At 39.8% G+C, this 14,386-nt stretch overlaps 1 protein-coding gene across 3 annotated transcripts in view; it reads right to left on the reverse strand.

Moving 5' to 3' along the window:
• LOC119647177 overlaps positions 1-14,386 on the reverse strand; it is a 252,131-nt gene that overhangs the window by 212,004 nt on the left and 25,741 nt on the right. For all 3 annotated transcript variants that reach the window (XR_005248808.1, XM_038047985.1, XM_038047986.1), the window contains exon 2: positions 452-1,094. Coding sequence is in view for 2 of the 3 variants with exons in the window: in XM_038047985.1 (XP_037903913.1) it covers positions 452-608 (157 nt within the window). In the remaining variant the exon portion in view is untranslated. The remainder of the gene's footprint in view (positions 1-451; positions 1,095-14,386) is intronic.

Here is a 14,386-nt window from a genome sequence, read left to right on the forward strand (position 1 = left end):
AATGTTGCAAAATCTCTTCGTTTTCTTCCAAAGAATTGAACATTGTTAATGTGATTGAGACAATTATTGCGTAATACAAATCATCAATTTACGGTTCACTGCACTAAAAAATAACTAAATCGCAAAAACCAACGGACTAATTGCCCAAGGTATGAAAAACCAATGAAAATTGTGAATTGCACGCTGAATTTCATCAAATGAAAACTGTTGCATGTGCACAATAATGTGCACAATGTTTCAATTAAAAAAGTAAAGCGAAACGACATAAATGAGGTGATATAGTTTGAGGTAATAACCTAATTATCGTCATTGCATAATACACAATAGATATCTACATTCTTCTCAGCTCTAAGGAAAGAACGCCAATCGATAGATTCCTGACCCGTTAATAGGCCAATGAAGCATGGTGCCGAACCGCTGCTTAAAAAAAAAGTTTATTCTTAAAACTTACCTTTCGGCATTCCGCAAGGAGGTTTCGTCCTCGAGTTATCTAAGAAATCCAAATCATATTTCCGCGCCGGTGGAAATGTGAGTGCTACATGGCCCCGGGAAAATTGAAATAGCGTTAAAAATAGGAAACTAACAAAAAATAACCACCGCACTATCATATTGAAGGACTGAATAAAAATCACGTTATCCACCTGGACAGCACTTTTCTGAACTCAGTAATGAGAACAAACGAAACAAATTTAATGCACTTTCAACAAACAAAGGCAACAAAACGATGCAAAGCTTGAATAAGCAAAAACACGGACAGAACACTGGAATTTCTACAAAAATTCAAAGGAAGCAACAGTTGAAGCAGACAGAAAACAACGGAAACAATAACAAATCCGCGACAGTGTAAGATACCTCGTGCGGAAACTAATGATTTGGATACACTTCGAATCTCAATAAATCACGGCGAGACATTTTCAATGTGAAATTCAGATCATTTTTCCGGGATCAATTTAGTGAGTAGTGTCTTCTACAGCGTTTGTGGAGGCTTCAGACGCGGTGCCGCTCGCTTACTAATGGAGGTGATCTTCAAATTGCGGCTGACTCGAATCCTCTTTCTTGTCCCATGGTCGGCGCAGGAGAAACACGTCAATGGTCTGAAAATAAGAGCAAAAAACAGGTGAATAGTTAGTAACGCAGATGTGATCATGGGTGTAATTACTTAGCTATACTATCAAAAACCTATAAATAATCGGTTACGTAATGGCTAACCTTTTTTCAATCGCTTCAGAGATTCCTCTTCGGCTTGACTGGGACGAGAGAGTATCTTAAACACGCAATCTCCAAGTCGTTTATTATTATTCGGTTTCGTTTGCCTTTTTGTGGATCTTCACTTGCTTCACGTTCTATCTTTTTTACAAACTTACCGGTTTCTTTTGCTGGACATAATATATGTAGATACTAATACAGTTAGTCATAAAATTCTGTAGACAAGAATTAATTAGCGCTTCAACATTTGTGTTGGAATCCAGTTTTTTAGCTGAAGGTTTTCGGAATTTAATGAATTTTAAATCCAAATGAGCGTCCCAAACATTTTATTAATCATATTTTATTGGTTTCCAGTCAAATCGATTTTTTTTTAATATAAAGTAATCCAAATTGGGAAAAAACTTCCAAAGAATTCTCTAAGCGCCTTCCCAAATGAGCTCAAGCCTTAGCTCACAAAAAATGGATCCAATTTCAGTACTTGACACCTTTAATATTTTGTACTTGTGCCACTATTTCAAACAAGTACAAAATATTAAAAATATGAATCTCGCAAATTTACGAGAATTCGAATTGTGGAGTGAATCTTGCTCGGAACATTCTAATCGATGATTGGCGCATTTATTACTTGAGATTTATTGCAAATTGCCATTGATTTAATTGTAAATGCACATCACATTTAGCTACTCGTGAAAGAAATATTGTCGGTATTGAGAAATGATGATAGCCATCAAGGTTCGTTGTTTTTGTTGTCACATCAGGCTCAGCGCGGAATTGTACACGGCCATTTTATGAAGAGGCTTCTAGCCTGTAATCTTGTACCGACTATCGACCATGACTGTTGCGCGTATAATCAATCACATCGATTCCCTCATTCAAAATTCAAAAAATGTTGTCGACTGTCTTCGGTAAGAAGATAAGAGTGCGGAATATTGAATTGTCGATGAGAAATCACTTGAATACTTCTTCAAGATAGATTTCATAGCAGACTAGAAACAAAATGTACATTCATCGCTTATACATCGTGGTATGAAAATATTTTAACAAAGAGTTTCGACTTTTCCTCAAGAATTTTAAAAGAAACAAATCCAGTCCTAGCGGGAGCATATGTAAGTCAGCCAGTAGCGTGGCCTAGCATGCCTATATGGGACTACATTGGCCGCCTTGGTGCGAACATTCTATTTGATGACAGCAGAGCTTGTTTTGGCACTAGCTAGTGCACACTAAACAAGCAGCAGCAAATTAGCCTTGGCCTAGCTAGGCTTTCCTAAGCACACCTAGGTCTAGTTAAGCCCTAGCTAGGTCCTAGTTAAAAATTCTAGTTGGGATGATTTTAAGGAAATGAGTTAAACTTACTGCTTGTGTTAGAAATTGTAAAATTTTTACGTGGAAATTTCAACCCCCATATTGATTAGGTAGTTTTCCTACTAGTCAGCTATACTTTTATTTTCACCTATCAATCTTTGACATCTGCAGGATATCTGCCCTTCCCGAAATATCATCTAAGCTCATGAGAATGGGGCAAACTATGAGATACGCTTCAACTCCCCCAGGACTTCCCCAGACACCCGCACTCCACCTCCACTGTTCTGCACCGAGTGCCCTTGAGGCGAGAGAGTGGATCCAATTGCATGGCGTAGCCCACAATACAATTGTCGCCCCTTCTTAAAGTGTAACCTATCCACTGGCACTTCCGCCTTCCGATCTCATCGCCCATGAGTAACTGGCCTGTACGTCGCCCAAGTTCTTTGTTCGAAATAATATTAGGCCAGCGTACTTCGATGATACGTTGCAGACTAGTGTTTAGGAAGACCAAGAGCTGTCGAGTGAAAGTAGTGGTCGCTTTCCATGTACTAGTCTCAGAGTCCCACAGAAAGAACACTAGCACAAAGCAGCCTCAACTTTATCTTGGTATTGTGATAAATGCATGTGATAAATGAGTTTAAACAAGGCAGCGAAGGCAAGTCTAGTGCTTTTAATCCTCCGGGCGACATTCAGTTTGTTAGCCACCATTGCCAGAAACCACGCCTTCTAGATATACAAATTAATCGACGCCTTCGATACTATGTTCATTAATACTGACAGGGAGAGTGCGATGACCCGTCAGGCTGAGAACCTTGGTTTGGTTGATGTTTATCTTCAGTCCAACCCTACTTACCCCTCTTTCCAACACCAGAGTCATTTTTCCAAGATCCATGAACCAGTGAGCAAACAGATGTCATCAGCATAGTGCAGTTATTAGAGGAAAGATGTCATAGTCCATAGAACTCCGCCACGTCCTCCGAACCAGGTAGCATGAAGAACGTCATCAATAACAAGAAGAAATTATATCGGTGACAAGATGCAACCCTGGAGGACTGCGCTTTGTACTTCAAATCCATCTCAGATTTTAGCACGGTATTGCAGGTGACATTTTGGACTATCATATATCGCTCTGTCGTTGAAAGTCTTCCTGAAATTGGCGAAGAACAGGTAAAGCAAAGATCGAAACACCAGTATTATCTTTGCGACAGCTGAATTCAGAACGCTTTAGCTGAAATAAAGTGCTATAAATTGGTTAGCTTAAAAATTGCCCCTCGGAAAAATGCTGTGGTACGAGATGGATCGAAGAGGGGAATCCCTTTTGTGAAGCAGGATGTAAGATGTAGAATTCGTGGCAGTTGTAAAACTCCCCAACAATGAATAATGACATATTACCATGTAATAATAATAATGATTTTTATTTCACGTACAGCTCCTCCCATATTGGTTTGTAGGTTATTCTTGTTAAGATTATCTGTCAGATAGTCCTTGATGGTATTAAATAACATAATCTTGACAGTCAGTTGACGACACCAACAAAGCGATTCTTTTTTGCGTTTCGTCGCCCAATGGAAGCAGCAAGTCTTTGAATTCAAATCGTCCCAAATACGTCACTAAAAGTTATTATCATGTATCTGCAGTATATTCTATTGACAGAAATGTTAGCGCCAGCCTAATTTTCGGAAAAAAAATGATTCAAATTTCGAAACTAACATTGGTACAGAACAGTAGAGGAGGAGTGCGGACGTCTCGGGAAGACTTGATAAGAGTTCAAGCGCATTCAGCGGACCGTGCACGATAACGCGTGGGCGTGGTTGACGCTCTATGCCCATCAAGGGGCGAATGGTAAAATAAAACAAATATCAACACCTTGCCTTATTGCATTTTATGCTAAAGGGCCGGCAGCACTTGGTGTCATTGTTATTTTTACACATTATATTTACACACTAAATTTGCCATTGCAATCTCAGATGGAAGATTGTGACGAAAAAGCATATCACAAAGCTTATGAAATGGAATTTGCACGGATCGACGATTTCCATAATAAATTTGGATTGACTCAGTATAAATTGTAAGCTGAAGTCAATATTAAGGGCGCTAGGATTGACATATAATAAAAGAAACAAGAGATGTATCTGTATATTTTCTTGGAATAGCGATGAAATCAATAGAAAAGTTTCTGAAAGTATTTTGTTCTCCGAGTCATGTAATACAGACTTCACAATAAAAAGATCTTTTTTATACAGACTGCATTACCACGAGAAGTGAACTAAGTGAGAGAGTTCCAAGTTTAATTTCAAAATTTTTATCGAAATTGAAAACATATCAAATGGTACATCTTCAGCTATGCATGTGTCAAAAGACAGGCGGAACTTTCAAGATAACCTTAACCTTATTGAAAAACAAACCCCTCTTTGATTGATTGGTGTACATGGTAATGTTTTTCTTATTGAGTTTTTATCCTTTTATTATAAACCTTTCCCTATTAATGCAAATAAGAACAGTGCGGTGACCAATCAGACTACGAATCTTGGTTTTATTGATGTTTATAGTCAGTTCGACTCTGTTTGCTTCCTTTTTAAAGTCGGAGTTATTTGACCAAGGAACGACTCGGTGAGAGAGGAAGCAGATGTCATCAGCGTAGTCAAGGTATTTGAGAGATGACAGAAAGATGACATTGTCTAGTTTTGAAAATTGAATCCCTCCTCTCAAGAATATTTATCAATTTTTTAGAGCGATTGTAGCAAAACTAACGGAGATAAGAAATTTTTACCATTGGTAGATCTCAGTCGCTCCGTTCCGATTTTGTATATCTGCTCGACAGTTGCGAAAAACTTTAAAGCGATTTTCCCACACTTCACGTTTTCAAAGTCGATGACGGCCGTAGTTTAAAATCTATTGCACCGATCCTATTGAAATTTGATACACACTTTCCCTGTATAATTCACGAGATAACGCTGTCGAGATTTTTTAAGTTTGTTAACATTCTTTATTTTACAGTAGCAAATATGCCGATTTTTTAAACGAAAATTGCGCCTTTTGACTTACTAGTGATTGAAAGCTTAATAAGTAACTCGACGGCGTTACCTAAGGACACTCATATACCAATAGAAACACTTTATGTTTTCTGTTTCGGATTCGAGTCATGAATTACAGCCGTCACCGAAAAACGACTTTTTCTGAAGACATCCCGAGGCATTTACTGCCAACGACTTAATTTTTAAGGTTATGTGTAAAATAGAACCTTACTGTTGTTACCTTATTATAGTACATGAGTAAGGAATCAAAATGTGCAGACTTAAAGTGAGACAGGACTCATTTTCCGACACTACCCAACCCAAAAATCTGAAAAAAAATCACGATGATCCACTTACATGAAATTTGGCGTCAAAATGTCTTCCATTCTGATATCTGCTCAAATTAACTTACTAATAGTGTATTACCAGCTTTTAGAAATTCACTCAAAACCCCACCTTAAGTTCATCCTAGGAGTACTAAATGAGAACAGTAGCAGTAACAGCATAAACATGCCAAGTTTCATGGAAATCCAGCTGTTAGTGTCAAAACTATAACAGTTTAACCTTGTCAATTTCGCTCGAATTTATTGCATCCTATGCCATAGAAGTAAGATACTGACGTGATTTATTAATGAAAATAATTGACATTCGAGTGAAATATTCATTAAAATTCCATTCATGGAGAATCTATAATATTTCTCCCCAGCGCTTTTTTGTATCTGTTGTAAGTTAACTTTTTCACATTTGTTAATAATATTGAACTCCTAGCGTGAAGCGTATGAGGTTGCTATTATCAATACAGTGCTTCCCAAATCAAATCATTTATTATTTTTAAAAAAGTAGAGGGGAATTGAGTTTTGAACTAAGTACGCACGGAACTGTCATGTACTCATGGTTCATCACATAGGCAAACACGAAACCTCCTATACCAAAGGATCTAACTTCCGGTCTCCTGACTTGTTAACATTTTTCGCTGAAATTTTCAGCAAATATTCTTAACTTTCTATTCTATAATAGAATAATATAGGTTGCCCGTATCTTGTAAAAAAATGTTTGAAAAAGTTCTTGTTTTTTCATCATACTGGGCGCAACCTCCATTAAGGTTTCTAAATCTATAGGTTGCTAGTCCACAAAGTCACCTTTCACGACAAGCGGGGAATACTTTGAGTGTATTCTTAAGCCCCCACTCAGATGGCATTTCTGGAATTAAATTGCAGCTAATTTTAACTCTGTGATTTGAGGAGTTCTCCCCCTTCTGCTCCTCTCCGTAAAGCTCCGAAGATGCATATCCAACGTTTTTGCCCACGGAGCACCAAGATAGACTGGAAACCCCAAAAGCTGCGCCTTGTTTGAAGCTGACGCTAAAGGGCGAGTCAAACTCTCAAGAGGACTGACTCCAGGCAGGCAACTAAACCTTTAACTCATTTTGGATTTCAAGGCCCGTTACTGTAGTATTCTAGATAAACCAAGCTTAAAACACTTGACATTTTGTAAAATTAGGTATGAACCACCCAAGAAGAAGCTGCCGACATCCTTCAGTTATATACAACATATTTCGACAGACTCTTTTGTGAAGCTATACTTACGCGCCACGACCACTATCTCGTTGACATGGTCCTCCTCGATTCCCCTCTAACAATCAGGTGAGAGTGAACACTGAAACCATCCATAACAGAGCCCTCCGTAACACCTATAAAGCGGAAATGACTGCTGCAATAACCGCAGCTAACAGAGTTCCTGGAGATGAAGTATCAAAAGATGATCTTCCCAACCACCAGAAGAACGTTATTCATTGGTACGGCCATAAACATATTTGGCCCAGTCGCAAAAAAAGTCAGAACGACTGGTTCGACCACGAGTGTAAGCTAGCAACGAAAGAATGCAGCATACTGGACAATGCTGCATTTTCAAAGAACGCGGGCACGCGCAGATACACGAACTTCGTCGAGAGGAGAAGGAAAGAAAAAGGAACTCTGGGAGAACCAACAAATCTGTGAACTCGACAAAAACAAGGAACAACCACACCAGATGCGGAAGTTCTACCAACATGTCAGTAAGACAAAGGAAATCTGATTTCCGGCAGAATGGGGCATATTGGAGCGATGGATTGAGTACTTTGATTAACTGCTCAACAACCAAAATATCGACGAGTTGGAAGTCCTACCAACTAAAAACGACGGAAAACTGCTACCACTAATGCCACCACTAAGAAGAAATAGCCCGTGGAATTATAGCCGAACTGGTTGAATATAGAAGCGACCAACTACAACAAGCGGTTCATCAACTTGTACTCAAAGGGTGGGAGAGCGAATCAATGACAGGCGATTGGCAACGAGGCATTATCTGTGCCATACATAAAAAGGAAGATATCACGCAGTGCAGCAATTATAGAGGTATCACCTTTGCGGATAAACCTATACGCCCCGAACATCATTGCTACAGCTACGACAATAAAATCCACGCACGGTTGTTGGCTATCAACGGAGCCTATTTCAGCTTACAAAAGTGTTCCGCTCGAAACGTCTCATCATAGGGTCAAAGCTCTTACTGGTTCGACAATGATCTTGCCAGTGCTCATGTATTCCTCGGAGACCGCGCGTTTGATAGAAAAAGCTCTGAAGAATTTTTGGCTCCCTGCATGAGAATGGACGATTCCGTAGCATACATAACGACAAAATCTATGAGCGATACCATGACCCTCTGGTTGCCGATAAAATCTGACTCAATAGGTTATCTTGGGCGGGTTACCTAATATGGAGAGGATCACCTAATATGGAGAGGTTGATCCATCTCAGAAAGTCTATAAGGGCAGGATCTAAGGTAGAAAAGGAAGACGGGCAGCCCCTGCTTCAGATGGAGCGATGGCCCAGGACGCTAGACAGTCTTTTGGGATATTGATTCGGTGGGCCTCGGCGCAAAGCCGGGATGTCTAGATTTTCTTATTAAGGCAGGTCTAGACTGAACACCGGTTGGTGGGCCGCTGATAATGATGATATTTTTTTGTGCGGGCGTTATTGAATCCTTAATCAATTTCTCCAAGGCGATATATAGATATAAATTGTTCGTCGTGGATTACAGTAATCAACACCTAACCCCCCATATTTATTAGGTATTACATATTTAGATTTTTAAAACTGCTACCAAAAACAGCCAATTGGTGCCGCAGCCAAAGTTTAATTTTATAAAGCGTGATACGTGTACGTACCCTTAACTGATTCAGTTGTTATCGTTTGCTTATCTGGAAATTCTTTTACGGAATATTGGGCAGAAGAATTTCCTACAAATTATCTAAAACTTCATATTATGTAATACTTACGGCCGCGATTTATTCCGGTTCACTTAAATCGATTTCTATTTTTTCACTTTCAAAATGTCTTTCACGCTTCGAGTAGTTTTAAGCCATTAAACAAGATGCAACTGTTAATTTTTTACTTGAATAATTCTCATAAAAATAAAATCGTTATACTTTCTTTGTTGAAGTAAATTATTCAACAAATGGATGGCTGGTCGATAATCGTTAAAGCTGCGATCAATTTTCACTTTCAGATTTATATCTAAGCGTAATACACACACTGAAACTATCCGCCAGTGGTTAGTTGTTTGGAAATCATCTTTTTGGTCTCGATCTATGGATAACGTTTAAAGAATCCGATATTGCGATTTTAGTTTAATAACGAAACTTATGTAAAAAAAAATAAAAATATATCTAAGCCGATATGTTTCAAGATCTTACACAAGGAAACGAGGGGAATTTATACAAAAATGGAAACCGAGGAAATGATTTTTAAGGAATAATCCAGCTTTTCTGATAATCTTTTTGCGAACAAATTAACACATTCGCCAACCGAAACGGAAAATGTTTTTCCTAACACCATGCAGCCGAATGCAGTATTTTGCAATTTTCCGAATTCTGTAAATCAGCAGAATCTCATCAAAACCTCATTATAGGTCCGGATGTATTGTATTAATATTTTTTTTTAGAAACCGTTAATGGAACTAACTATTAATAAACATTTTCATTCAGCGTAACGGATTTGTTGATAGTCCATAAGAGCATCAATAGCTTTTATGCCTGAAACTGTTGCCTTCTCACATTCGGAAAAAAATGCAATAACTGACCCTTACATGATTATGAAATAACCTATTTTTGGATAAAATTCGCTGCCATTGTAACAAATGTTCTTGAACTAGTTCACACGTCCGCCTGTTGTGGCGAGGAATCATGTTCTAAGTCGTCATTTCAAATTTTATATCTTCTTTGGAATTGGTCCACTTTTTTGCTGCAGCAAGGTATTCACCTCATCGAAATTACGGAGTTGTTACCTGAATACATTCAGATGGCAAATTCCATAGCTGTATCTTATTATTTGATTCGATTCGATATTGGAAGCATTTAAACTGGAATGAAAATTATGAAACCCACAAAAAAAAGCGCATGCATGTTTGGAATACCTTGTGCATGTTTTTCAAAAATTTAAGAGTTTCAGTTTTTCTGCTTCCAGTCATCAGTTCAACCGTTTTCAGTGCTGTATGCAAAGCGATGGAAAAACTGTTGGAACATGGACAACAGTTCAGTTTTAGTCAGAAGTAAAGAGCCCCGAATAGCCATAGCAACTGCTTCAGCTCCATTTGATAATATACAATTAGATAACCATTTGCCGGAATCAAATCCAAAATACATATACATATACCGCATTGTCGCCCGTCCTGTCGTCTTGTATGGTTCTGAGTGTTGGCCGGCTATAAAAGACAATGAACGATGCCACACGGTAATCGAAACGAAGATATTGATGATATGATATGATTACATCCGAAATGAGGAGACATTTTCAATGGTATGGTCATGCGATTCCCGCTATCAAGAATTCAAACGATGGGAAACGATCAAGAGTCCGGCGGGAACAACGGTGGCTTGACACCTTGGATGGTAATTTCAAAGCCTCGCGACTACATCCAGATCAGGCCGTTGACAGAGCAAAATTACGTAACCGATCAAGACGAGCCCCCTCGCTTCTGAACGGGACAAAAGCTGAAGAGGAAGAAGAATTGTTGCGGTGTTAAAATCCAATAACAATGAATCGTCCATATAATGAATGCATTCCTTCTTCGCCATGTCGACCTGCTAGCTGACTGAAGGTACATCAAAGGTAGTTTATTACGTGCAATTTCGGTCACTTGCTTTTTATTACCTTTTCTAACAAAAAAAAGAGAAAAAAACAACATGAATAAAGTACGCTGGTCCCAGGCAGTTTACACTTTTTCCCACGTTCAAAATATTGAAAACAAACTCTTGTATTTTCTTCTCGCGGTTTCGGAACCTATTTCTGTCTTTCCTCAAGGAGGTCTTGGGGACCCAGTAGTATCCGTGGCTTCACAGCATGCCTATCATTTCATTCGTTGTCCAAAGACGAACTGACGAGAAAGCGCATTTGCTTGGATGCAGCTTATTACCTTTCCTTCCCAATTAGTTCCCTTCGGCACCTTCGTTATCCTCCTAACTTTCTATCCCGGCATCATAATACACTCAAAATATTCAGGAATTTGAAAATATTAATTGCAAATTATCATTTTAATTATCTTTTGAAAATTGTAGCCTAAAACCCTATCACCTTCTCAATTTCCCAAAACACATACACCTATTTAATATTTCAAAGCTTTCGAATATTTCAGAATAACCATTAACTTTTTCGTTTCGTTATTATTTATATCATTGCATAGCTCGGCCATTAACCTCATCACGCTGCGTACTAATAAATGCATTTTTAGCGTTTGTTTCAAGCTAAGGCGAAACATTACGTATGGAAGTAGCGCTGGGCACAATTGATATTGTGGGGATTTTTGTTATGCTGTTAACTTAAGAAAAAACATAAAAAGATGAAAAACCAATCAATTGTCTAAACCTATTTGCTGTTTGGAATAAAAAGGATAATCCAGTCTAGAGTGAGCAGTGAAAGGCGTTCAAGTTATACTCAGTTATATTTTGTTGTAAGTATTGTGCTGTTTGTGTGTTCAGTGATTTTTTTAAATGGATCTTACGAAGGGAGATCTCTTTAACGTTCAACGTCATGCTCGCACTAAAAAACGAGTATTTCATGGGAATCGATAGTTATCAGAGAAGAAAAAGGACTTCGCATCAACATCAGCAAAGAAACATTTAGCAAGCATGAACATGGATGTTCCAATTGCGACAAGTTTTGTATATTGTATATTGGATTTTGCTGGAGTTTTCTCCGGTATTTCTGCAAATTTCTGTATACGTAGTAGTAAAAAAGGAATACGAAGGACATGTCGAGAAAAGAATGGGAACGCGGCTTAGAAATGCAAAGAAGAATCACAAACGCATTTGTGGAAAAGGGGCTGCAAAACTTACTGATAAGGACCTCACTACATTTTCTGGGCTGGCTATTCGTCGACACGCAAAGTCGATAGAAGGAATGAAGCAAGAAATTTTGGAAACTTTCTTCCATAAATGTTCTACAGACGAAAATCCTCAGCATCAAAATTGTCCACCAGGCGAGGGCAATTGGCGCAAATGGCACAAAGCGGAAGCTAAAGGAGAACTGGATAGCTTTCACCAAGAGAAGGCACCTTTGACTGAAGAAGTTCAAACAGTCATCAAACCAATCTACGAAGATTTGTCACGAGATCTCTTGAACAGATGTTTAGGAGCAGAGACCCAGAATAACAATGAATCATTAAATGCATTAATCTGAACTTTCGCTCCTAAACACCTTCATTCTGGGGCCAAGGTCGTAGAAATAGCCACTTTTCTGGCTGTAATTATTTTCAATGAAGGATTCAATGGCATTCTCAAAATCCTAGTGACAATGGGATGTCAAGTTGGTCACATATGTCAGGTTTATACCGACCGCCGTAATGAAGCGCGAATTTGGCGGTCCGAACGACGATCGACTGACCTCACTAAAAGAGCCACAATTGACACCAGAGAGCAACAATCGGCCTTACAAGACTTTTTTGAAGAAACGGAGGGTGCTCTCTATGGACCAGGAATAGCAGATTAATGGTGAGTTAAAATTTTACTGTTGATAATCACATTTAAATTTTCAAATGCGTTTTTCTCGAAACTGCATCTTGAAAATCGGCTGCCACCATAGCTCAAAATCTATCCAACCAAATTCTTTGAAATTTTCACGACTTCTTTAATACATATTTCTACGGTCCGCAGACTAGGAGTGCAGGAACTTTGGAATCTTGCAGATTACTCACTGAGAAAGCTATCCCCACACCCGGCAGTTAGGTATAAAATGCAAATCCATTTAACATAATGAGAAGAAAAACAAACTTGAGATCCAGTACAGTTAACCGGCGGGAGTCGTCTTACTTGGTGACTGAGTCGGGCTTCTCTAATGGAGTACCGCGTCGAAACCGCTAGTCGTGGGGCGGTTTAACGTCTAGGCGCCACGACGACCGGGAGCATTACTCTGCCGACTACAGCTGCTTCGCCATGATCTGTGGCGACCACTTCAGTAGGTACTCGTAGGCAGCGGATGAAGTGGACTGAAGAAATGAACCTCTTCATCATCCGCTCCTACTACGAAATAACGACAGGGGTAATCCCTTGATGCACCAGCGATTCGTTGAGCATTTCCCGTAATTCGTGCACGTGATTGTGCAGCGAGTCGCAGACCAGTACCGCTTTATAACTCGCAGCGACACAATCCCGGCCATCATCAGGGAGCGTATTCGACTTGAGGTCACCGCAGAGGCGGCAGCATCAAAAACATCACGCCGCACTACAGGCAACAGGTTCAGTACTCGCCGAAGCATTCTTCTCTACCGTCCAGCTGAGGTTCCAAAGAGCGTGCATAGAATTCTTGGAAATGGACTCATTGCATAGACCAGGTATTCCCAGGCTCTATGCATCTCCAGCAACTCCGGGAATTCTATCTCAAATCAATGATGAGATCGCATCTCGACTGTGTGCTGATATGTCGCTGCTGCAAGTACAATCACTTGTGTATTGTGCTCCAGTTATGGCTGGCAGATTGCACGGTCAGAAAGCTCGCTTTCGTGTCATTGGTTTGAGTGTTATTGGTTGAGAGATCCACCTGGAGTCTGGAACATGGGCGGGAGTCACTAAGGCAGGAAATTGCTATATTGATTCAGATCAACACTGGCAGTGCCAGCAGACGGGTGAGAAATAAAGTGCAGAGGGTTTACAGAAACTATGCCATCCCCAGTGAGACACCCGTAGTTGAAATTCTGGACACACTAAACCAGAAACTTTTTATCATATGCAGTCTGTTCCGAAGGTATGGCGAAAGTGTCCATAATGCAACATACGTGAGGAACCAGCAGAGCTTTTTCAGATCTCTCAATGAATCCCAACAGAGCGTCCAGACAGTGCACTCTTCGGTAACGAAAGCGAAAGAATACTGGGGGGGGGACTTTGGGGGTTACCCGCCCAACATGCTGAGCATGATGACTGGATCATCGCCGAAGGCACCTGTCACGCCCTGCATGAATTTGGCGGATGTGACCGAAGAGGAAGTTCGACGAGCCATAAACAGCTCGAAGAACTGGAGACGCCCAGGCCTGGATCGGGTGCAAATTATCTACCTTATCCCTAAGAAGGACACGGTGCAGGACCCCGCAGACGCAAGACCGATTACTTGCTTACCAACCCTCTACAAATTCATAACATCCGTTATTAGTGGAAGAATCAGCAGAAGAGCTGCCGAGTTGGGTCAAGGGATTGCAAAAAGCAACTCATTATCGACTCGGTAATTGTAGGACAAGCAACTAGAGGCTAAAGAAACCTCGTTAGTTGCTATATTGATTATGCCAAGGCTTTCGATAATATCCCGCCTACCTGGCTAATCGATGTCCTACATCTGTGTCGC

This window comes from Hermetia illucens, chromosome 1, assembly GCF_905115235.1.
Source record: "Hermetia illucens chromosome 1, iHerIll2.2.curated.20191125, whole genome shotgun sequence".
NCBI lineage: Eukaryota > Metazoa > Arthropoda > Insecta > Diptera > Stratiomyidae > Hermetia > Hermetia illucens.